A 27650-nucleotide genomic window follows, 5' to 3' on the forward strand; every position below is an offset into this window, starting at 1 on the left:
CAAAGTCATTCATTGCCTAATTTTTTGAATCGCTCACTCAATCGTTAGATTTGATCATCTAAAGCCAATTTAGTGATTATTTGTGGTCGAAAATTGATTCTGAAAATACGGGTTGAAATTTCTCAGGGTGAGTCGATGCGAATTGAGCCGGTTATGCAAATACGGGATCGTTGTGGCGATGCGTGAATCTAAGTTGTTGTTAAGATTTCAATCAAACGAACCAGGAAGCATTTGAGGCATTGAATGATGAGTTACTGGGTTTGGAGTTAAAGGAATTGGAAAAGTCGACAGAAGAGAGAAGACCCGTGAAAAGACTAGATGCTGAAATTCCACATCTCTCACAAAAGGGAAGAGCAGAAGAAAAGGGATGAAGGGATGAAGGGAAGAAAATATTAAGCTGCAATTATAAAAATTAGAGATCATAATAAAGATTGATCCAACGGTCACCATTTTATCTTCTCATCTCTCACAATAAAATATGCTCTCACTTGATATGACCTATATATATGTGTGTGTGTGTGTGTGTAAACAACTTTATTCCAAATATCTGTTCAAAAAACTTTATTCCAAATATGATTTCATGAAAAAGACTCCATTCATAATGGATGTTTTCTACAAACTTCTATTGATAGACTAATAAATAATTAAGTCATAAATTACTTTTCATCAAACTAATAACCAAATTAAGTTCGTTCTAAATAACATTTACAAGAGTTAACAATTTAACCAAAAATGTCCCCTAAGTATAACTTAGTCAATAGCTGTAGGGAGATTTATATTTAGGGGTCTTGGTTTAAACTTGAGATCTCTCACTTCTCTATGTTTATGGTGTGTGAGTCTAACCATTAGACTATTTAAAAAAAATGACAAAAATTATATGAGTTAAGATTAATAGAAAAGTATTGATGAATTTATGTAGGATTTACCATTCATCGGGATATACATGAATCGTTGCAAAATCGATTTGAGGAATTCGATTGTTGAAGATAAAATCAGTTCCAACTTTAACAGAATTGGGATTGAACTTCTTTTGTGACGTTGTTTCACCGTAGAACCCTTCGAGCCCTATTTCCAGCAAATGTTTGTTATCAATGGATTTGACATATGTTGCCATCTCACTAACCCAATTCTACAATAATTAGGGCAAATTATGTGTCAATGAAAATGAACAGTAATTTTTTTCAACAATGAACAATGAACAGTGATAGATATAAATACGTATTTCATACTACTTTCATCCTTAAATATAAAACTTAAGTATACTACCACCAAAGTAATATTAAATTTGTCGATAATCAATGTCATGTCACGGGTTTACTCTCAACATAGAAAGAGAGAATTCATTAATTTATATTTCCATTGCAACATTTGTTACAAGTTGTAGAAAAATATAAGCATGTTAGAAATAATGAATTCATTTGAAAATTTGAATGTGGCCTTGTAAATGACATTAAATTTAGTTTATATTGGTCGTTTAAATTTAATTTGAATGTGGCCTTGTAAATGAATTCATCCTTAAATAAAAAATACTAACAAAATTTAAACTAAATTATTTACTTTTCTCAATCATGATTTTTGTAAATTCCATAAGGTGTCCTTTTAACCAGTCGTGCATATTATACGTTTATTTGGCTTAATGAAGTGTATATATTATTTTTAATGCAATTTTAATACAAATATCTTGAAGAAAAAAAAAGTAGAATTAAAACATAATCTTACTTCTTTTAAGGTATAATGGCAAAATTGCTTCAATTATATCTTTATTTTCAAAAATAAAACTAAACTTTTGGAACAAAAATATAAATATAAACCATCAAAATTTAAATACATAGGTAATTCCTTACGCATGTTAAGGTTGAGAAAGACAAACACATGGAAGAGTTAGAACAAACAAAAAGGAAACTGACCTGAATTGATTTTCCAGAGTCATTTACATAACGTGGTTCGTTTATAAGCTCCCAAGCAAAAATGGTTGGATCATCCTTATATAACACCCCATTTATAGTGTTATTTCTTGTCAGCACAGCCTGCAATCAATCATCCAAAGAATATTCTTACCAGATTATTTTAATTTTATTTTTATCATAGGGTTGAAGCCTTAGAAAAATGGGAAGGAAACAACTACTCTAAATTTTTTAGGCATGCAAGCCTTGAATATGTCGTTAAAGAGGATGTGTTAATGTTGACTTACATCATACAAACTTTGGTTAAGACTAAAATTTTAGATTGGTTTAAACAGATGAAGAATTGAGTCATTAGTCATGAACTTATACATTGGCTTATTGTAAAAAAATTACATTGGTTCAGTTTTGTTGTATTTCCGGACTTAGAGCTAATTCAAGATATATGGTATTAAAGAAGTATGATACCTTTGGTCAAAAAAAAAAGAAGTATGATACCTAACACCAAAAAGAAAGTATGATACCTTACCTTAACATGATTTTTGTAGTATTGTTTAACAACGGGATGTGTAAAGAAGTCATCGTCACTTTTGACATGTTGACCACGTTCTCTTGCCCATTGAACATATTTATGTTTGCCTCCTAAAGCATTCCAATTATTCACCAAGCCAAGTATAAGTTGCACTCCGTATTTTCTTGACTCTGATATCACAAAATCCAATCCCTACGCACACATGCAAATATTCAAGAAAATTCCAACAAGTAAAATGGAAAATTCCTTCAAAAAAACAAGTAAATTGGAAAATGATGTAAAAATATCGTGGAATAACAGGAACACATTTTCAAAATTAATAATTATATATTTAAAATAATTATATGTGTGTCTTTGGGTGTATATATATTCACTAAAATTTCCTTTCTGAAAAGGAAAAATAAAAATAACACTCTTTGGCCATTGCTAGTAACGTTTGCTGCATCAGGAAAATGAAAACGTGCCTTAGTTTCTATTATTAGAGTTCATCATTCATAGTTCTGGAATTCCAAAAGTTTTGAAGATTATAATATGAGATTTTATGGATGGTTACTTGGTAGCAATATTGCAGTCTGAGACTTGTTCAGAATTTCGTTTGCATAGTTATTAAGACCATTTTGCTACATAAATAAATAAAAAAAAACAATATGCATACAAAAAAAAGGTTAAATATGTTTTTGGTCCCTATAAATATACCAACTTTTCGTTTTATTCCCTCTAAAATTTTCCTTCAACTTTTAGTCCCTAAAAAATTTCCAATCTTCACTTTTGATCCCTCTTTTAAAGTAAACTTATATGTAAAATTCATATTTTTGAATAAAATTTTGCAGAAAAATTCATAATATTAGAAGAATCTCTCCCAAAAAAAATTAGAATTTTTTAACAAAACATGAATTTAATATGAATTTGTCAAAAAAAATGAATTTAATATGAATTTTTATATTTTTGACGGTTAAAAATTCATATTTAATTTATGTTTTGTTAAAAAATTCTAATTTTTTTTGGGAATTTTTTTTACAATATTCTACACATTTATGTACAATTTCATTAAAAAAAAAATACTAAAATTAACTTAAAAATAGGGACCAAAAGTAGTGATTGAAAATTTTATAAGGACTAAAAGTTGAAGGAAAATTTTAGAGGGATTAAAACGAAAAAGTTGATGTATTTATAGGGACTAAAAACATATTTAACCCAAAAAAAATGAAGACTATGTTGGAAATGATGTCTTGTAGGAAAAAGAGAACCATTAAATTGAATATGTTAGGAATTTTTTCTTCATATAATTAAACTTTGAAAATACTTTTTTTGACAATCTAAACTTTGAAAATACTTGATAACAGTGATAATTATCAATTATAGATTAATAAAAATAATTAATTTTTTTTTTGGATGACAGTGAAAATTATTAGTTTTTATAAAAAAAAAACTAAAATTAAATAAAAGAAACCGTAGCTCATCTCATATACTAGTAATCTTTACTTTTTGAGGGAATATACTAGTAATCTTTACATGATCATAATTATTTATGCATTCACATTGCCCATTTGGGCTGGCTTCGGATCTTGGAGTTTGCTTATCTCAAGGTCTTATGTTCGATTCCCACTGCTGCCAATTTCGGTGGGCAAGTCCATACAGAGTTTTCTCTGACCTAGAATGGGACCCCCATAAGTGGGCGGTCCCCTCGGATTAATCGGTCATTGGATCAGATACTAAGTTTTCAGAAGAAAAAAAAATATCTGTATTCATATTTTATTTAAAGATCCTCTAAAAAAATGTTTTATTTAAAATGTTCGTAAATTAATTTTTAGAAATTCTTGTTCTCTCTTCCTTAAAAAAAAAAAAAAAAATCTTGTTCTCAAAACGTTTCAAATGTTTAAAGCACTATTTTTTTTGGGCCAAAATGTTTTAATCTATATCTATATTATATAAATTTACGACCCTTTTTTCAAGTTTCAATATGGTATTGACACATGACACTCTTGAAAAACACTCTTGAGAAACCAAGCATTTTCAAGCATTTGGATTTCAATAACTTTCTATATTTATATTTGTAACCATATATATCATTTATATTATAATTTATATTATAAAAAATATGTTAATTCAATTATAAATGGAGATTGAGAATAAATAGTCATCTTATAATGGTTGTTTAAGATTTTATTAATAATGACATTAAATGGATTGAATATTTTAATTTTTTTGTGACGGCAACAAATTTGTTAGACATTCTTAGAAAAAAAATGATTTCTTTTACTACAAATCGAAGAAGCCCGCGGAAAACTTAGGTACAATTCTTTTGGTATGGTTCTTAACTAAAACTACAAATTTTTTGGATATAATAAACTCTGAGAAAATTATGAATTTAAGAAAATCAAAGTGAATTTAGTTAAGAATCATACGAAAAGCACCTAAGAAATTGTACCTAAGTTTTTTTTTCTAAATTGAATTGGTGCATTAGTTACTTTCAAATAGAACTATTTTTTTTTTTTAAGGAAATAGAACCATTTTTATTGGCACCGAAAAAAATAAGATAATTTTGTTAATGTCGGATACGTAAATTAATATTGACTATTTTTATTGGACTAAAAAGTATACAACAATTAGTTTATCAAGAAAACGTCAGTTGTTTTTCTATTTTATTTCTTTTTCTTTGTGTCAACTTCGTATCTCTCTATCAAATCAAAATGACCCCAAAGATCGTCTTGGTTTCTGATGCATCCCCTTCCAAAGAAAGTTGGAATATCAGGGTTCGAATCGTTCGTCTTTGGTTTGTGAGAATCCGTACATTAATATGTACTTTAAATGAGTTTTTTTTTGTGTCTACAAAAAAATGCAGGTCAACACATCAATACATTCAATAGAAAATAATGCACTTTAAACGCATTTTAATGTTTGTCCAAAAGTTTTATTTTAGTTCAGAATTACCTAATATGCATAAAATAAAAATAATTATGTCTAAACTACCCCACAAAATATGTCTATAAATTAGATATCCATATCAACAACATTGCACAATCACATGCTTCTATCCTACTTTTTTTTCACCTCTTTATTTTTCATTATCTGTTGTTTGTTGCTTTGTAAAACCAAATGACATCAAGTGTGATTATGTTCTAATGTATTCCATTTTAAAGAAAATTGGAATATCATGGTTCAAATCGTTTTTCTTCAACAAAATTTCACAAGACAAACTTCTATCACATTTTTTTTTCTATTACACTCCGAATCAACCTATTTTTCATTTTTGTTTTGATAGAGTAGCAAATCAAGAATCATGATCAAACACATCGCATTTCCACAAATTTGCTGAATCGCAATCAAAAGCAGAGGGGTTTTCACATAGGAGTGTTAATCATTTGTAAAAATCATGTAATTGAATTTCTACTGTGTTTGATAGTCCATTTTTCATCTTATTTCAGTTTGTATTTTTCTAAATACTTAATGCATAGGACTTTTACATGTAATCGAAATTTTATAGCTCTGTCTTATGTTTGTACAAAAAAATAATAATTTAACATGTAATGGAAATTTTATAGTTATTCTTATGTTTGTACAAAGGAAAAATGATCTGTATTTGTGAACAATCATTCTTTCTAATTGACATTCCATGGTTTATGTTCTAATTTTTCTTTTTCATAATTCTGTGATCTATATACTCTTATAAAGATCAAACATCGACGTTTGCAACGATATCAATGTTATTTTCTCCTTTTTTGTTTTGATGAGATTTTACAATTAGTTATAACATCAAGGGCCTAAGTATATTCATTTATTTTATTCTGGATAAAAATATTTGATGATCGAATGAAATCTTATTTTTCAAAAAAAATTTTTTTGACTAAAGCATAAAAATGATTACAAAAGGGTATATTATTAGTTTCAATGAGAATGAATTATTTTCAAAAGAGTGGACCATTTCCACGACACGAGAATGGATTATTTTCAAAAGAGTATGATCGCAAGATGTAACAATCTGACTGCAAATTTTTAAGGGAATAACCAAATTGTCATCAAATTGAGAAAAGTGAGGTGATGGTTTTTTTTTCTTCAGATCATGTAATTAATATTGGTGTCAAAATTAAAAATAATATTGAATCATTAAACCAAGTTAAAAAAAATCGTTTTTAAATTTCAGTCTCAAAGTTGACCACAAAAAAAATCTTCGGTCTCAACGTACAAATACCATTACTTTTTTATTAATTAACATCTTAATGTTAATTACTAGCATTAACTCACCAAAAAATATATTGAATTTGAAAACACCGTAATTCAAAATGGATATTTTTTACTTAAAAATTACATTTTTTTTAATTCGAATTTCAAATTTTGATGTTATATTTTAATACCTATTTGTTGAAAAAGGTAACAAGAGTCATGTTATTAAAGAATTTTAATCATTCATATTCATGAAGATTTTGTAAAAAATCATAAAGTTATATTTTAAAGATTCATCAAAATATGTGAAGTCAATAATGGATGCGTAACCAATAAATAAAAAAGGTTCAACAAAATATTTATCTTTTTTTACAGAAAAAAATGAAAAGTGAAAAGAATATATTAATTTAAAATCATTAATGTCACTTTTAAATTGTAACATTCTTATTGACCAAAAAAAAATTGTAACATTTGTCAAAAAAAAATTGTAACAATCTTTTCTATCATATAAAAGTGAAAAGAATACACTATTATACACATGATGGATAATGTAATGATTTTGCAACTTCATTGTATATCAATTGCATTTTCTTGATAAGGTTATTATAAAGGAAATAAGAATTGGTTATGAATTATTCAAAAAAAAAAAAAAGAATTGTGTTATGAAAAAATGTTATTTTTTTATGTTTTACAGAATGTTAACAATATTGATGGAATGCAATTATTAGTCATAATTTTATATTCTTTTTTTTTTTGTTACAATCATAATTTGATATTCTACCACTCTACCTTTTTTTGTGTGTGTTAATTCTACCACTATACTTGATCTTTTTTTTTTTTGTTACAATCATAATTTTATAATTTTTTTTGTGTTTTTTGGAAAAACAATTAAACGAACTTCTCTCTATTTTTCCTACGTTCAATTCATCTTGATCTTTATTCACCTGATCTTTAATTGTTGCAGAAGTGGATCTCAAACGACGAATCTGATGAAAGAATCAACATACGGTGTGAACTCAAAAGAAATTGGATTAAACACTTTGATTAGAATGAATGAATTTTATTAGTTTTCAAGTGATGATTATTCTTTTGCACAATTATTCATGTAATTAGTTTTAGAGATACAATTTGTGTTGTAAATTGTAACACCCACGGATGACGAGAGCAGAAGAGTGATTGCCGGTGCCCAAGGCACGACAATGAGCGGCTCCTAACAGCTTCTAGAGGAACCGAATCACATCGGAATGAGAGGGATCCTGAGACTGTGTAGGTATGGGACTACATGGTTGAAGGAAGGCTTATAAGAATTGTTTGGTACTACCTATATCAACAAGATGCATCTTCTTTTTGGTAGCCCATTCCATAAGAACTCCACAGTTAAGCGTGCTTGACTTGGAGTAGTCTTTGGATGGGTGACCTACTAGGAAGTTTCCCGGTAAGCGTGCGAGTGAGGACAAAACATGCTGAAAAGACTCGTGTTAGTTTGTGGGTCAGTCGGCAATGCTTAAAGTCGTCTGGGATGTTACAAATGGTATCAAAGCAGACCTCTCCCAGTACGGTGTGGTTCGGGGACGAACCAGGCAGAAGCTGGTGGGCATGTAACACCTGCTGGTGGGCATGTAACATCCACGGCTGACGAGAGCAGGAGAGTGATCGCCAATGACATGTGTTGTGTCGGAAGAATCTTGGACGGAGCAGCCTTGAAGGGAGTTTCCTGAGATGGGTTTTGACTGAGGAATCAGAGTGGCGCAGCAGAAGCGTGATGGGCCCATAACCCATAGCTCCCTGGATCGAAACCAGGCTCTGATACCAAATGTAACACCCACACTAAACATATCTAGAAAGTTTAGCATGTGCGTTATCTTTAGTATTGGATACATTAAAATTTGCAACATATTTAAACATCAAGAATCATTTGCATGGCAATATTAACACATAATCAACAAGATTGGACATTGGGTACTAAGGATGTTATTAAACCTGACTTAACTAAATTCATGTTTTCTTGCTAAGATTACACAACCCAAAGGTAGGTTAAATTATCTAAGAACTCACCTTATTGATTTCTGATAACTTCTCATGTAAAACCCACGGCTGACGAGAACAGGAGAGTGATCGCCGGTGCACAAGGCACGACAATGAGCGGCTCCCAACAGCTTCTAGAGGAACCGAATCATATCAGAATGAGAAGGATCCTGAGGCCGTGTAGATATGGGACTACATGGTTGAAGGAAGGCTTATAAGAATTGTTTGGTACTACCTATATCAATAAAATGCAACTTCTTTTTGGTAGCCCATTCCATAAGAACTCCACAGTTAAGCGTGCTTGACTTTGAGTAGTCTTTGGATGGGTGACTTATAGGGAAGTTTCCCGGTAAGCGTGTGAGTGAGGACAAAACACGCTGAAAAGACTCGTGTTGGCTTGTAGGGTCAGTCGGCAATGCTTAAAGTCGTCTGGGATGTTACAAATGGTTTCAGAGCAGACTTCTCACAGTATGATGTGGTTCGGGGACGAACCAGGCTGAAGATGGTGGGCATGTAACACCCACGCCTGACGAGAGCAGGAGAGTGATCGCCGGTGCACAAGGCACGAAAGTGAGCGGCTCCCAACAGCTTCTAGAGGAACCGAATCACATCGGAATGAAAGGGATCCTGAGGTCGTGTAGGTATGGGACTACATGGTTGAATGAAGGCTTATAAGAATTGTTTGGTACTACCTATATCAACAAGATGCATCTTCTTTTTGGTAGCCCATTCCATAAGAACTCCACAGTTTAGCGTGCTTGACTTGGAGTAGTCTTTGGATGGGTGACCTACCGAGAAGTTTCCCGGTAAGCGTGCGAGTGAGAACAAAACACGCTGAAAAGACTCGTGTTTGTTTGTAGGGTCAGTCGGCAATGCTTAAAGTCGTCTGGGATGTTACATAAATGATATTTCACATTCCAAAATAGTGGTGTTTCTATAGACTAATGATTATGTTGTACTTTCAGCTTTGACGTGCATCTACAAAAACAGGTTGTAAGAACTGTCATATGTTTATCATGATTTTTTTCTTAAGATTCTAATATTGATAGGATCTTATTGAATATTATAGAAATTTGGTTATGGGTGCGAATGAAAAATTCGAGTTGGACATCCATTAGTATTGTCTTTTTCTTTCTATTGTCTTCATTCTTTCTAACACAACGATGTTGTTTTTTTCTTTGCATAAATCGAATATATAAAACGAAAATTGGTCTATACAAATAGTAGTTTGATGAGATATTAACAAACTTAATTATTCAATATTCACACAAAACCATTATTAATTTTAAAAGGTAATGTGAATCGCAATCTTTTGATTAAATTAATTTAAACCCATTAATAGATTATCTTATACATTTATTGGAGAAAGGAAGATCTTATACATCGGAGAAAGGAAGGAGAACCACATGATTTTAATGCATTAATGATATGTAAAAAAAAAATTCTTTTCCAAATAGTCGACTTATTTGTGAAGTTTGTACATATTAAATAAATTTTATACAAAACATAATTTTAATCATATAGAAAAACATTAAATAAATTAAAATATATTTTACGAACCTTATTGGTAGAAATATAACTTTAAAAATATAAACATCACCCAAAAATAAGACAATTTAAAATCTCTATATAAAAATTATATAAATCAAATTCATATGTTTTTTGTTGATCATCGTTATAGTTTTAAATTATCATACATCAAATATACTATATCTATAAGTTCAACAAAAAAAGAAAGGGTTCAAGGTTTGCTTCGAGGTGAATCAAGTATGCACAGTCCATGGATGGGTTCATGGACCAATTCTATTAACATTAATGTCCTTTGAAGGTAAGGGTTTGCTTCGAGGTGAATGTTAAAAGAATGATATTTGTATTATATCTTTTTCACTCTGACAAAGAAATTTTACATTTGTAGAATTGTATATATATTAATGTGCAGAATATATATGCGGTAATTCTAATATTTATCATTTTTTATGATCAATAATCTTTAAATAAGCATAAAAAAAATCCTATTTTCATTTTTAAAAAATAAACACATACTTTGATAATCATATTTTAAAATATTCATTGAGACAAATCAAACAACATCTTACATGCTAACATTTGTATTTATATATTAGTTAAAAAATGTGGTCAAAGTAAGTTATGTTAATAATGCATATTGTAAAATTGTGAAATGTATTTTGAAACGGATGAAGTATAAATGAATTGTTGAAACTTTGACTTGCTGCAATCAAGGATATCTTAAAAATTCACGGTATTCTTTAAATCATTTAAGAATATATAGCAAATTTTCCGTTTTCCATAGTCGATCACCATTGAATAACTTTTAAACCATCGTAAAAAAAATCCTCTTTTATTTAAAAAAATAAAACTCATGAATTAAGAATTAATTGCTTTAAAGGTAAACAAATTGTAGAAAATTTGAAATGCTTCAATCAAGGCAATCACAAAAAACAAATTCAATGAATATTTTAAATCACTCAATAATGAATATGTATGTATCATTTTTTTATTTCTATTTAATCTTAACCCTCCTCCCCGTTCTTCAATTCATGTTTCTACTATTCTTGGTAAACAATAAATCATTGAACCATCATTAAAAAAAAATCAAACCAAGCAAGTTCTCGGAATCAAGAGAATCAATCAAAGTATGAAATAAAAAATTTGGGACAAATAACTTATTTAATATTATGTGGTTGCTAATTTAAAATTTAACGGAAAAAAATTATGGTCAACCTTAAATTTTAAATGAAAGTTAAAAATAAGGCAACTAATTAGTTGTGGAAATTTCTACTATACTTATAAATGATTATTATAGTTTTTTATTTACAGGAATTTCAATTTTTATTGTTTTTATTATAGAAATCATTAAAAAAGTATATATTGATTTCTATAATCCTAATGTGCATTAAATCTGAATTAAAAAATATATTTTATCAAAAGATAAATAATGACAATTGGATATTTAAATGTTTGACTTTTAATAAGGAAAATAATACATAACAAAAGAGAGTACAACGGGTAGTCTAACTCATATTATACCATGCAAACCATCTCCTTCTCCTGAAAAATAAAATAAAAATATACCTATTTTTTGTCTTAAAAAATAACCTTTTTCTAAGTAAGGTGGGATGAGCACTTTCAACATGTCATTGTTTTTTAATGAACTGAAGAGAGTTCCATTGATGAGGAAAGTAAAATCAATCAATAGTAAATGACCACTAACATAGGAAATACAATCATTTAATTCCTTCATCGTTTGTAAGAAAAATCATTCAATAAAAAAAATTAAATTTAAGCAAACATAAGTTTATGATCGTCATGGGTATAAAAAAAAATTAATTATGGATGATGATACCTATTTAAAAAAATTAAGCAAACATGCTTCAACATCCACGCCTACAGGTGTTCACAGGATGGGTCGGTTTTCATTGTAATCTATTACTCGATGCAATCAAGTATCATTAGGTTGGAGCAATAAATAATTACACGTAACTTTTTTTAAAAAATCTTAAAATATATATAATTAAATTGCATTTTATATTATAAAAATTTCAAGACTTGGACTAGATTCTACTAATTAAAATTTGAACACTTGAATTTAATTGAAACACTTTGAATCTCTATGACATGGACCGAGTATATAGTAGTGTGACATTGGGTCAATGCGTAGAAGAAGCGTGTTGTATAGCTCAAATACAATGTTAAATGAGCAAGGATGGATACATTGCTGCTTGAATGCAGTAAAAAATAAGCAAGGGTCTCCACATCTTTGTGAACGAGTGTGGGTAAAGAAGTTAGTTAATGAGAGTATGATCCGTTTTAGAACATGGAATAAAGGCACCCTTACTTGAACATATATTGTAATAGTTGACGCTATGACTAAAATGAAGATTAATTTTATGTGCCAACAAGAAACTATGTGGGTAGGTGAAAAAGCGAAAGAATTAGATAGTTCAAGATTTAAGCATTGATAAACTGGAAAAGTTAGATCGAGAAATGGTGTAGGCATTATTGTGGATAAGGAATTGAAAAAGGATACTGTGGATGTAAAGAGGATGTGAGATTTGATTGAATCCCACAAATTTTTAGTTTAATAAGACATCTTTATTTTTTATTTTTTTTAAAGGAAATAAGACATTTTTAATGTTACGAGTGTTTACTCACCTTAGGTAGGTTTGGAAGAATATTCTAAAGTTAAATTTTGGAAGGATTTGAAAGGTTTAATTCAAGATATACCACAAGGAGAAAATGTTTTTCTAGAAGGGGATCTAAATGGGCATGTGAGGAATGTTTGATAAGTTTTAAACGCGTGAATGAGGGTATAGCCTCGGGGACATAAATGGATAGGGTAAATCCGTCCTAGATTTTTTGTAGTCTTTTAATCTTACTTTAGGAAAATAAAAAGGAAATTTATTACATACAAGAGTGGGATTTCATGTTCTCAACTAGATTTATTTCTTATTAGGAATTATGATAACAATATTTGTTTGAATTTAAAGTTTTACATGGAGAGAGTTTGACTATCCAACATATAATATTGGTTATGGATGTAAGGGTTAAGATAAGAGCGGAGATGAGAGGTCATGATTGGAATACAAGGATCAAGTGGTGACATTTAAAGGATCAAAACTAAAGTGTTTTCCTACAAAAGATTTTGAAGGAAGGTTGTGTGAAGCTACATAGAAGCGAAAATGATACGTGGAACAATATGACATATGAGATTAGAAAAGTAGCAAAAGAGACACTAGAATAATTAATAGGTTTTGGACCTAGATAGGAGTAAAGAATCTTGGTGGAACCAAAGAGTTCAAATTAAAGTGAGAATCAAAATAGTACTTCACTAATAAAAAATAGGGATAAGGGTGATACATTTGAAGACTATTACACATTAATAAATTTAGCACATTCCAACCTTGATGACAAGGTTGTTTTCGAGGGGTGTGTTTTTTAGGATATAGTAAAGGCTGATTAGAGTAGTTTAAGTAGTTAAGAGGTACTTTTTTTAGGATATAGTAAAAAACAAACTAAGACTTACTAACTCTACGATATCATTCAGCATTTTTCACATTTTTTAGGCTGATATGTTTAAATATGAAGGATTCTCATATAAAGCTAATATTTTTTCTTTCTCTTCAACGTGCACACATATGCATGCAAAGGTGTTAATATTAATTTCGTGACTTTACATTTAATATGCAGATATACGTATCAGTGACGATGACTTGAAGAACCTGTGTTTGATTGAAATTGAAATGCTGCTTCAGGAAAACGGACGGTCGTTTACTGACTTCAAATCTATGCCCAGGCTAAACGCAGCAGACATGCCAACTTTCACAAACAAGCTCATCGTTGATGAGCTAAATTACAACAAAGATGAACTAGAAAAGAGACACACTGATATGTTACTGATGCTGACTAATGAACAATGATGTGTGCATGACAAGATCATGGAGTCTGTTGGTTCTGAAGACGGTGGTTTCTTTTTCTTATATGGTTACGGTGGTACTCGAAAAACCTTTATATGGAAAACATTGTCGGCTGCTGTTAGATCGAAGGGGAAAACATTGTTCATTGGCTCTTCTCTTACCAGGTGGAAGAACGCGCACTCGACGCTGTCAATCCCTATTAGGATTAATGAGGCATCTTCGCTTACGATGGAAAAGGATAGTCCTAGGGAAGACCTGGTGCGTGCTGAAAAGTTGATAATTTGGGATGAGGCTCCAATGATGCACTAATGGTGTTTTGAGGCAGTTGATTGATCAATGCGTGATATCATGTCCAAGAATGATCCCCTAAACAAGTGTAGACCTTTTGGTGGAATGACAATAGTTTTAGGTGGTGATTTCAGGAAGATATTGTCTGTTGTCCGAAAAGGAACGGGGCAGGATATTGTTGATGCCTCAATCAATTCATCAAAGATATGGACTTATTGTAATGTGTTGAGACTTACTGTTAATATGAGATTGGGTGCATCTTCGGTACCTGAAGAGCAGGAAGAAATTGCTAATTTTGGCAAGTAGATACTCTCAATTGGAGACGGCAACGACGCTTCGGATGAGAATGGTAAAATGAAGGTAGAAATTACTGAAGATTTGCTCATATCGGACACAACAAATTCGTTGATGTCACTTATAGACATTGTGTATCCCGATTTGAATGATAACCTTGGCGACCCACTATTTTTCCAAGAAAGGGGAATATTCGAACCAACGCTTGATTCAGTTGAGCATGTTAACGATTATATGATGTCACTGATTCCAGGTGAAGAGAAAGAGTATTTAAGCTCTGATTCCAAAGCGAGTGGTTCACAACGGAATTTCTTAATGGTATTTAGAGATATGGAATTCCAAATCACCGGTTGAAACTAAGGGCGGGATGTCCAGTTATGCTGATGAGAAACATCGATCAGGCCAATGGATTGTGTAATGGTACGAGGCTGACAGTTACACATCTAGGGAAGAGCACGATAGCTGCTACCGTAATTACAGGAAAAAGGGCAGGTACCAGGGTATTCATTCCCAGGATGAATCTTATTCCGAGTGACGCTTTGTTTTGCAATGACATTAAATAAAAGTCAGGGTCAATCTTTATCTCGAGTGGGAGTTTATCTTCCTAAGCCCGTGTTCACGCATGGATAACTCTATGTCATTGTCTCTCGAGTTACTTCTAGAAAAGGTTTGAAGCTGCTCATCTTGGATGAAGATAATAATGTTTGCAAGGAGACCACAAATGTTGTGTATCGTGAAGTTTTTCAAAAAGTATGATCATTGGTTATGTTTTAGAATTGTTGTTGCTATAATTTAGAAAATTAAAGTTGCATATTTCTTGGAAGTCGTTTTTTTTAATTTCTTTGTAAGGCGTACTGGTCATTACAGGACATGCAATTTCTATATAAGCAGGTCCTCCTGTCATTGACTTTTAATTGATGCACTTTTCAGGTTTAACAATCCGCGGAACCTTTTTTTTTTTTTACATCGTTGTTACCCTAAAATACAATATTTACATTAGACCATTGGTTTTGTAAAAATTAAAAACAAATAACAATCAGCGTTTCTGTAGCCTAAGCTATGTTTATACACACCGGTAAAAAATTTAACATTTGCATTTACAGACTACGTGTATGCATGTGACACTGACTGTTATATAAAAAAATCAAACGTTGGCTAAGATTAAGAATGATCAGCATCTTAAACTACAAATAATTAGTATAACTATAACTCCAAATACTTTAATCGTTATGTGCAGTGTTTAGATATTTCAAAATGTATACAAAATAAACAAAATTAAGATGGTATTTTTGTCCATGTCAAATTTAAATTATAACCACTTATAACTTTAAGATAAAATAAAATAATATAATATCTATACATTTGATAAAAAAACAGTTTTTTATTTCCCCGTGCTTGGCACGGGTCATTACACTAGTTGTAATACCCTGCTTAAAATCACTGTCAATTTCTGTGTCAGTTATTTCCCGAATTATCAATGAGACATTTTTCATCCATAATCCATTTAGAATCAAGGGTAAAATAGACATTTTGGTGGCCAAGTATATTTTATATAGGAAAATACTATAATTTTCTACACAATTCCACTACCTTCCTCTCTCAAGACCCAATCGGTCCTCTCCCTCACCACTCCACCATCATCTTCAAATCCTTCAAACCTCCAATAATCATCACCAAAGCCATGCCTAAAGGTTCCTAGAGGTGTTGTTTGCATCAAATAAGCTCAAAATTTCTCCCTCCCTTTTATTCAAGCCAAACCGCCCCTTCCTTCAAATTTTTTCAATCTTCCATTTTTGTCTCCTAATTCAGGTGATGGCCACCAAGTTCGGTCAATTGGAAGAATAGTTAAGCTTGGTAAGTTATTCTTTACCCTATTATTACTTGGGTTGGTTGTATGTGACACAATTCCATTTACCATAATTATTTCTTTTCTCAATTTTGGTTGAGATAAGCTTTTGCATGTGGTCTCAATACTGAAGAGGATTGTTGGGCTATTACGGATCAGGTTTTAAGTGGGAATTGGAGATGAAGCTTTAGGACATCTCGCTTTAAGAGAAAATTTCTCATGGAGGTGAGTTCACTTTTAAGCTTGAATTTAATGTTGGTGATAATTGGATGAATTAGTTGCTTAAGCACCTGAAAATGGACTGTTGTTGTTGTATTATGGGCTGGTATTGTTGTCGAAACTAATTGGTATGACTAGAATGATTATGGCTGAGTTATGTGAAATGTTAGTTAAAAATTCGTATAGACCTGCTGTTGGTAAAACTGTCATAACTTCTGCTACATGATTCGTTTTGGAATGGGACTTGAGCCATTAGAAAGAAGACAAAATTTAACACGAAATAGGCTTTGAAATGGCTTAAATAAGTTATGTTATGACTGAGAAAATTGAGTTACAAGTTTCAGTTTTGAATTAAAAATCTGCACTAATGTGGCTAAAATGTACATGCTACAATTTTCGGTACATTGCTCGGGTTGAACTGTTAAGGACGATATACTCAAAAGGAACTAAAGTGTGATTGCGGAGCTGTTTGGACATGTTTGACTTAATAGAATAGAGATTGAAGCTGAAGTCAAAGATGGCAGAAGCTCAGGGAAGGTTAAGCTGTTTTGAAGTTGTCAGAAAAGCGGTTAGGTGAGTTCCTCTTAGTATTAGCACTTTCCTTGGGTCTTAGAATGTGAAATTGTGAGATGACAATTGTTTTAGAATAGATTTATAAGCACTAGTGTTACCCTTGATGTTAATGTATGTGCTATGTTAGGATTAATGTTGGAAAAATGTCAATGTGCATTCGAATCATGTTACTGCATTATGATAATTTTGAAAAACCCAAAATTATGCAGCCGTGTTATTTTTCTTTCTCTTCATCACTTGTTTTAAATAAGGCCAAGCTACATATTAATCGATTTGTTATCATGAGACTTGGTTGTTATATGGCCAAAGTTTAGAACCTTTTTTTATTTCTTCCAGTAAACTTGTTTCAATATTGCAGGCCATATAGCAAGAAGTTGTTATCGTGTGGGAATTGATTTTTATGTGGCCAAGGCTTGAACTTTTGTTCCTATAAACTATGTATATGGAATGCTATGCATTTTCCAACATTAGTGCTTATACGCATACATTGACGAGAGAGATATTAAGAATAATATATGAATATGTAATTATGGGTATGCTACTGACCCAGAATAGTAAAGTCATGTTAAGACGGGATTACTACGTCTTTGTTATCAGATTTAGAAAAATTATCATCATAAGAAAATCAGTTAAGATAAGTTATTCCTCTCTAGATCCCCGTCAGTAGTGGAGTTGAGGATTAACTCAGTTATCAGAGAATCAGTTCAATTTATAATATTAAATAATTTATAAGTCATGGCTTTCGCTATTCCCGCCAGTTGGATACGAAAGGTTCCCGCCAGTTGGAACGGGCACTATCCGTAAGGATGACCCCATGACAATAAGAGGAGTCCGGTATCCCCGTCAGTTGGGTTCCCGCCAGTTGGAAATTAATACCGGTCAGAGTGGAATAAATTCCGGGGTTACTCCACCTGGGTTTATTCCGTAAAATCAACTCAGATAATATTGTTTGTTCAACGCTAACATTTCTAACATAATATGACAGACATTATGATTATGTTTATGATTTTATCATTAGTATTAGAATTATATTAGTAATTCAGATAGCGATCCTAGTTATCCCCCGATCGCTCAGTTATGCATGATAAAACAGTATAAACCCGGAATGGGTTAAGTTTAGAGACAGATGGCGATCCTAGGTTCCCTGTGATTGCCTACAACCTAGGATAGGTGGAACTCACTGAGACATCCTGTCTCACCCCAATCCCTTTTATTTTATTTCAGATTCTCAGGTGGTGCACAAGCTGAACATTTCGTGATGAAGTAGCAGAAGAAGCTGGAAAAATTATGTTTACTTGTCATTGCATGTATTTTGTAAACGTCATTGATACTCTTTCAGATGTATAAGACAAGTAATTCTATAATTTATTTGGAGAAATTTTTATTTATTGTAATTTTAATGTATCCAATACTAAGTTTAACGCACATGCTAAATATTCTAGATAAATTTAGTATGGGTGTTACACTAGTTATATAAATTTGAGACCTATTTCATTTTCTCTTCTTTTGGTGTTGACATGTGGCACTCTTCCTCAAGCATTTGCATTTGCTCCAAGTCTCAACATGTGGCACTCTTCTCTCATGCATTTCATATTTAATGCTATCCCAAATTAATTTTTATAACCATTTATATTTTTGATTTTGATATTATAAATAAATTGCAATATTAATATTCCTAAAATAGCATTATCATGATTATTATTTTCTAGAGAAAAACATTATTATGATAGTAACCAGAATAGGCATTGTAGTTTCAAATTAAATTTGTGCACCAATATGCATGATTCTATATACTACTTTTTAGAATAGGCCTAATATCTCTTAAAAAAAAAGAATAGGCCTAATATTGTGCATAATTTTTTTTAATAATATAATAATTAACTATCGAGATAATAGTAGTAATATATTATTGTTTTCATTATGAATGACGTCTATAAATTTATTGGATTTCATAAATTGTTTTTTAATTTGTTGGATTACAAATAGTACTAGCATATATTATTCCTTAAAAACAAATAGTAATAGCATATATTTATTATTAATATTATGAAAAATATATATTCATGTAATTCCTCATTAGCCAAAAAAATTACCTCAAAAAATTATTAAATTAAAAATATTCAGATCTTTGGAAGCACAAAAATATACCATAATTAACTTTATTGACTTTGAAACAAATAAAGAAATAATAAAAAACCATTAAAAATGCTAAATAAATGCATTTATTTTGATTCCTCCATTTCTTTGAGGCGTTAACATGAAATTTGTGCATTAAGAATGCATGAAATTCATCCGTTTCTTAAAGGTGTTAAAACTTACGATTCTTTTTTTTTTTTTGAAGAAAAAACTTACGATTCTTTTAAACGATATTGAGATAATTATCATTTTTTTTATATTTTCAGTAATGATCATATTACCAAATTACCCTCGAATCTATATCCATATCTATCTATCTATATCTATAAATTGTACATTTTAGGCTTATTCCTCAAACGTATATATGAAAACGAAACCCTCCCTAAAGCATCCTTATGACATGTGGCATCATAGACTTAATTCAACATTCCAATGCATTGGGCACTAATGGTGTTATTTTTTTTATAAAACAATTCTGAATTGATGCATTGATATTCCAAATTAATTAATATTAATTTAATAATAAATTTATTTGTGGAATATTATTACAATTAGTATTTTATTTCAATTAGTATTAGTTAATTATTAAATAAGACAAATTTATATTTAAATATATTATTAAAATTAAATTCATAGATTCAAATAAAATACTAATTGAATAATTTATATTTTAATATTTTAATTTCAAAGAGATCAAATTATTGATATATGTAAGTAATAAAAATACGTTTTGATTAAAGTAATTCAAATTAAAATAATTTAATTATATTTATTCAGAACCATTAATTTTTTTTATACAACTTAACTTAATATGATTTTGTTTCTAATTTCAAATGTGTGACTTTTCGAAAATTAATGGATATTTTTCACATTTATTTTATCTGTAAATCAAGGGAGTGATTTTTTTTTTTTGAAGAAATCAAGGGAGTGATTATTGTTATTACTTGATGATTTTTCCTATAAATATTGTTTATGATACTCACAAGTTTTACATCACTTGGAAAATGCAACATAAATTTTCTGAAAGTCTTCTATAAACTCAAATTTTTTGTTGAATTGTTCTTTGTTTTCTTATTTTCATATTATTTTCTGTGACTCCTATTTGAATAATCATTTCAATTTTCATTGTTTCTGTTGGTAGACTTTGGTTTATATGTGATTGAAAAATGTTAATCTCTCATTCTCCTTAACATATATTGTCGTTTACATTTTTAATTTAGATTACATAAAGCTTTTATTTTTATATCTTTTATTGTTTTTTAGTTTAGACAGGGAGACAAAGTGATTAGAAATTGTGACACACAAAAAGTCGTTTATGAGGAAGAAGAGTCATATGATGGAGCATTGCAAAAGACATTGATAATGAGGCGTTTCAATTTAGTGTATAAGAAATAGCGCACTATTTCTTTAATTGTTTTTTTTTCAAATACAAGAATGACAAAGAAACTGAAGATTGTATTTATTATATTGGAAATTTTAGTGCGGCGTGTCGTGAATGCCCCTTTTTCTTCATGATTTATAATTATTAATTTATTGTATATCACATGTACATGAATAATACAAATATATTAATACATGTGTATGAATTTAGATTTTTGTTTCACGAGTTTTTATCAACACCATTAACATGCCTTTTTTCTTAAACTATTTTAACAACTTCTCACCCTCGGTATCACTTTTCACGTAAGAAATTCTAAGGTGAACTCTCACATAATAATTAATAGTTATATACAACCAATATTTCTTTTAAAAAAAGTTATATACAACCAATCAAATAAATACAAGTAATAAAGTAATAATAAAAATAAAATTATTTAATAAAATATATTAATGTGATATTTCCCTCTTTAACCAAAAAAATATTAATGCGATACAAACTTCCTAAACAAGTCATCGAATTGTAATATTTTTATGAGGATATTTTCCTTAATGAATAATGATGTCTTCAAATAAGTCATTTTATTATAAGATTTCAAATAATAATTAGCTTTAATGAGAAGATTATCCTTAATGACAAATTTTAATAATAATTGTTATGTATAATGTATTTGATTTTTTATGAATAAATTGATTAATTTGTTAACTAACTTTTTTTACATAAAAAATGAAATATTTATGAATAAAAATACTTTGATCTTTTTAAAAAAAATTTAAACCTAAAGACATTTTTAAAATAATTCTATTAACCTTTTTTGGAAAATCGGTCAATTTTTTTTTATCACAAGTTGATTTAATTTGGTGATAAGTCTTTTTACCACCAGACTAAACTTTTACAAATTTATTACATTAATCTATTATTTACTAATTTTAATTTTTTTTTTATGATACTTCATCCTACTCTTATCTTATGAGTGAGTGTGTGTGTCAAATTTTATCAACTTGTGATAAAATGAAATGAAAAGGGTTTCCAATTTTTTTAATAATACTTATTAGTTTAATCTATTTTTGTATCAAATGTATTAATCTATTGTTCCTTTATATTATTAACATTAAAAGAGTTTTCCAAAACTTTATTTTGGATATGTAAATAGTGATCCAAATTATATTGCATTAAATTTGATTGAATTTTTTTTTCTTCAAAAGATTCATCCAAGTCAAAGTTAACCGTGTTTGATTTTATATTTGGATCATATGATATTTTGCCTCAAAAACATTTCGAATTAGACTTCAAACAAACCTAACATTGTGATGTCAAAATATAGACTAAGACGGTCAACAACGGAGCTCCCAAATTTGGGTGGTTAATTGGATCCAACAAGTACATTTGTAGAATTGTATATGTATTAATGTGCAAGATATATATTCATTAATTCTAATATTTATCCTTTTTTACGGTCAATAATCTTTAAATAAGCATAAAAAAAATCCTATTTTCTTTTTTCAAAAATAAACACATACTTTGATAATCCTATTTGAAAATATTCATTGAGACAAATCAAACAACATCTTACATGCTAACATTTGTATTTATATGCTTCTTCAAAAAAAAAATCTTTATATAATACAAAAGCTTACATCTTTGAGTAAAAGTACACGTGGCATCTTCATACTCCCCATTTCATTTAATATTTTTCCATCAACCAATCAAAATGGATCTTGACTCATTCATTTTCTATTAGCCAATTAAAATTGAATCATGACTCACTTATTTTTCACCAACCAATCAAAATTGATCATGATATGATTTTTTCTCTATATATAGACAATTTGATTTTTTATTATTTTCATCTACCTCTTCCTCCCATAAAAAATCACTGCTTTCAACCTCATTATCTTTTTGTTTTATTTTTTATTGTTTATTTAACATTTCTTATTGTTATGTTCCTTTTTATGTGATTTCTTAGCTTGATGTTTCTTATTCATATTCTCTTTTCAATTTTCTTTTGGTGTTTATATGTTCTTTGTTTTTGTTCGGATCTTTATTTTGGACATGGAGCCAATCAAGAGAAAAGAAGAAATGCATCACATATAAATTAGAATATATACGAAGGATTTCTATTACCACGTTCAAATATAATCACTTTTATCCCCCTATCTATCTATTCTTTTTTGTTTAATTTTTCTTATGTTTCTTATGTTGTTATTTTACTTTTAATATCTTGCTCTTTTATATGTTATTTTGGTTTTTGATTTTTTTTTTTTTGCTGCTTTATGCTTGAGATGGAAACCAGTAAATAGACAAGAAGAAATGCATCCTATTTTCAAAAAATTGATTGAATCGATAACTTTGGAGTGAAAAAGATAAGAAATACATAATAGAAAATCGATTTTATGGCACCTTTAATTTTTGATTTTTGAGTCAAAAAGTTCCTTTTTCTTTAACTAAAAGGGAGCAAGGTGCTACCCTAAAATTTTAAGTGCATTTTCAAAAAAATAGTAAACCATACAATCATTTATATTTTATTTCCTTCATCCTAATTAAATATTTAAATGAGTTTATACTATTTTTAAAATTAATATCCTAATTAAAGATTATTAAATTATTACGTTTTTTAAGTGAAAAAATATTATGTTTTATTCAACGTCATATTTTTGTATCCATCATTCATTCTATTATTAAATTTAATAATCACATATGCTTTAAAACTGCATTAATATTTTTATTAATTACCTTATTTATAAGTGGAAAGTTGTAAAAGTCTTATAATGACAAAACTAAATGAATTTTTGATTTCTTATTAATACCTTTCAATGGCCCTTTGCCCCCTAAAAAAAAACATGTTTCAATGACAACCATCAAATTATTATCATTGTTTGATTTCTCAACCAATCAAATGGATTCATCCACCCTTTGTCTTAATTTTTGACCAATTAGATTTAGCAAAATCATGAAAGGTTTCAATCATACACATATTTTTTAACAATAAGCTAAATATAATTTTTTTCCAACAAATGTAATTCTTATAACAAGCAAATTGTATGTTTTTCCACTCAACTTTCAACCATAACATAGCATGTTGACATGACATTTTTTCTTTTATTTTTCTACAAAAGATGCAAAACCATGCAAGAATTTAATGTTATATCAATTGTCTAATTCAATGTATTTATTGGTTTGGTTTGAATGTGTTTTTCCATGATGTTCTAGGTTTTTGGTACAAAATTGGATGATTGGATGAAGAAAACAATTAATTTTGTTTCGGGAAAAAAAAATCTAACAACTAATTACTAACATTTGACATTAAAAAAGCATTTGTTTTATAGGATATCTTTTTTCTTAATTAAATATATAACTTTTAAACTATGATAATCAATAAAATCTTATGTCTTTCATTTTAAATAGTATTCAAGACATTTTGCTAATTCCCTAAAAAAAAGACATTTTGCAAATTAAAATTAGAAAATAATTGACATTTTAAGGATCTACACTAACAAGTTTTTTTAAGATAAAAATAAAATTTATGGAGAAAAAAAAGTAGGGGACGTAAATCTAACCCGATAAAAAATTAGGGACATAAATCAAATCCAAAAAAAGAGCCAACACGGTCTTTTCTATTCATTTTAGTGATAGTCTTTGTCCCAAATGTTGTTTTTATCATCTTGAATTTCATTTGAAAATTTTATGACATTTAATCAAATGAACTTTGTTCATTGATATGACCACATATGCTAAAATTAATTTGTGATAAAATATTTCTAAGTATAAAACAATGCCTTAAACTTTTGTAAAAAAATGTCTTAATTTTTTTACTAAAGCCTTAAATATTATACTATATACATTAAATTTTTTCAGCTTATTATAGAAGTTTCTTATTCATAGCACCATCATCACTAATTATAATTTACAATTTTTTGTCTTGGACCATAAGAATTGCTACAAAAAAAAAAAATTAAGCAAATTTGTTGCTAATTTTTAAAACGTTACTTTGAAATTAAACCATGATTTTATTCCCATTTTTTATTAATATGGAATTTATATTTATATTATTAATATATTTCATGCAGTGACCTTTAACCACATAAGTATGATTAATATCGGTATTCAATTGAAATTAAATTTAAATTATAAACATTTGTGAAGTAATTAACTTTTTACCTCTCAAAATAGGAATTTTTTTCTTTGTGAAAAAAAATATTTTTGTTGTAAAGGACTCTTTGTATACCGGAGTTTGATCTAAAGGACTCTACTGAAAAATCAAACTCAGGTTTCCTGATTAATTTGGAACTCACTAACCACTTGAGTTCAATCACATTACAATCAATGTTTTTTTAGTAAAAATATTTCAAATAATTCTAATTTCATAATTCATATTAATGCTCAAATAAATTTTACAGTCCTATAATTGCAACTCGGTTGGAAGCTCCATTTGATATTGATATGCATGTGTCAATGTTCAAACTTATACTCCTCATTGTGTGAATTTAACCGCTGGATTACTTGAGAGAAAAAATACAAAATATCTCATGAGTATATTTTTCTAATTGCTCTAATTTATATAAATGGAAAGGATATTCTCTCCAAAATAAATAAATAAATGGAAACGATATATTATAAAAAACCATTTTAAAATATGAATGTCATGAGTGTTGTATGTTTTAGGAGTTTATGAAAATAGAAAGAAAATGCTAATACCAATATTGAATAAATAAATGTTAATTTTTTTAGAGGATAAATAAATGTTGATTAGTAATTGTTGTAGATTCAAACAAAATCACCACGATGTTAAATTAAAAAAATTAAATAAATAAAACAAGAAATTTTGTTCATGTGGTCAATTAGCTCCATCAACGACGAATTATTATGGAGAACATGAGTTTGATTCTAGGTGGAACAGTTAATGGTCAAACTTTACTAACCTCCCGACTTAACTTAAGATTACTAGGAACCCTTTAGCTTTAAAGCCATAGGGCTAACACCATAATAAACAGTGGTGGGCCTAATAGAGAATAATGTCTATGAAACGACTCTCTTCACTTTTATACAGATCTAATTAAATAAATTATTTTAAAATAAATAAGTGTTGTTGGAATATAACAATATAGTTATTTGTGGAACTCATTTGTTGAAGAAATTACATTCTTATTAAGTATTATTATTAAAAGATAAATGAGTAATGTGTATAAGCGACTCATTCAAAATCTCAAATTGGCGAGAGCTTTTATTCATACAAATTGAATTCATGTTTCATTTAAAATTAATGTTTGAAAGAATGAATTAAGAATTATTTGAAAGAAATACATGACATCTAAAAACTTTAAAAAAAAAATAGTTCATAGTTTTCTTACTACCGGGGGATCATACATTTAGTTTAATCATCACTTTAGACTAAAAAACACCACATAAATGATATTGGCACCACATCTTCGCCCTAAATCTTAAGACATTAGAAATATTATGTAGCTCAATATCTACTCTTGAATTCAATGTTAAACTTTTACTCACATTTGACACAATAACAACTCTCCCACTCACGCTCCTGCTACAAAGTCGAACCGAATTTTGTTACGACCGTTGGAATTTATGGGGGAACTCACGGTGGTGTAGATCGATCCATTGGAGCTAGAGCAATCATCCAAGTGAGAATGATATTACATTTTCAGCGAATATTTAAGGTATTAAGTATATGAGTCTTCCAACTTATATGTTGTCCAACCTCCACTCTTTTATTCAATGTTGAAATGTAACTTACACTTGATTCCAATAACATTTTTTGACTTAAGTATGATTGAATTCTAACCCGTGCTTGGCACGGGTATACATACTAGTTGTTTTGATTACGAAAGACAAGCATTCATGCAACGTTATTATGAAAACCACCACAAACGGTTTTTAATTTGTTAATATCATATCAAACATGAACACATCAAATTAATTAAAATTAAATAACATTACCCTGAAGACATTTTCATCGTACTTGCCAGGAGAGATCTGAAGGGCTTTATAACCTCCATCGTTGCAAGCCCATGTTCTTCCTACATTTAAACCATGTCGAGAAGCTTGTTGGAAATTTGAAGTGACCTTAGACCTTGTAGATGGGTCAGATGCCATGATCATTAACCAATATGAATTGAATCCATTCACATAATGTGGCTTCCCATTTAGAATAAAATGAGTGCCTTTTCTATGAACGAAACCAGCACCAACGTTAACTCTTTTGCTGTTCCCATGTTGAATAATAACCGAAGCCGATATCAAATACATCAATAGACTCAATACCAAAATTTTGAGCCCCATGCCTCAGTTCTAAATTACAATAGCAAAATATATGTAGCTCACTATAGAGTCTCGTGAGTTATATATAAATCCTAGAAGAATTAAATATATACAAAATTAATTTGCATAAAATAAGTAACTGATTAAACTCTTTAACCATACGCAATATCTATATTTGTTTCTTTTATTAAAAAGTAGTTGGTATTAGCATTAGAAAGAAAAACAAAATACTACCAATGAAAACACAAAAGCATGGACTTTACCAAAGAAAAGAAAAAACACGAAAGCATGGTCTTCACAAAAAGTATCTCATTGACATTTTCTGGAAATTTTCTTTTAGAAGATCCAACTCGCCAAAATAAAAGAGACCATGAAAAGGAAATAAGGGTAAAAAGAGCAAAATCGTCTCGCACAAAATATGCTAGGATTTAATGCGCAACCTGTCTATTGTTGGCTTTAGGTTATGATGATTGATTGGATTTAAAAAAAGTAAAAATATAAATAATTTTAGCATATCGTAATCATCTTAAATTTTTCTTTTGCAGAAGTTGTCTTTTAGTGCATGTGTTTGTATATCAATTTACTT

At 29.2% G+C, this 27650-nt stretch overlaps 1 protein-coding gene and 1 long non-coding RNA gene across 3 annotated transcripts in view; one reads left to right on the forward strand and one right to left on the reverse strand.

Moving 5' to 3' along the window:
• The window catches only part of LOC146957415 (mannan endo-1,4-beta-mannosidase 4-like), a 29134-nt gene extending 1615 nt beyond the window's left edge, over positions 1 to 27519 (reverse strand). The window contains exons 1-4 of the mRNA XM_085736478.1: positions 26744 to 27519; positions 2431 to 2625; positions 1908 to 2027; positions 927 to 1129 (exon numbers count right to left, since the gene is read on the reverse strand). Of these exons, the coding sequence (XP_085592604.1) occupies positions 927 to 1129; positions 1908 to 2027; positions 2431 to 2625; positions 26744 to 27085 (860 nt within the window). The 5' untranslated portion in view covers positions 27086 to 27519. The remainder of the gene's footprint in view (positions 1 to 926; positions 1130 to 1907; positions 2028 to 2430; positions 2626 to 26743) is intronic.
• On the forward strand, positions 16238 to 18668 carry LOC146957416 (uncharacterized). Of its 2 annotated transcripts, XR_015023146.1 has the most exons (4): positions 16238 to 16490; positions 16642 to 16707; positions 17128 to 17274; positions 18499 to 18668. It is a non-coding gene; the product is annotated as an uncharacterized LOC146957416 (long non-coding RNA). The 2 variants fall into 2 exon arrangements; XR_015023145.1 differs by lacking the exon at positions 18499 to 18668 and having other exon boundaries at positions 16327 to 16490; positions 16589 to 16707; positions 17128 to 17177.
• Positions 27520 to 27650: the final 131 nt, after the last annotated feature.

This window comes from Medicago sativa, chromosome 1 (assembly GCF_051527215.1).
Source record: "Medicago sativa cultivar Bolivia chromosome 1, Bolivia_mono, whole genome shotgun sequence".
Taxonomy (NCBI): domain Eukaryota; kingdom Viridiplantae; phylum Streptophyta; class Magnoliopsida; order Fabales; family Fabaceae; genus Medicago; species Medicago sativa.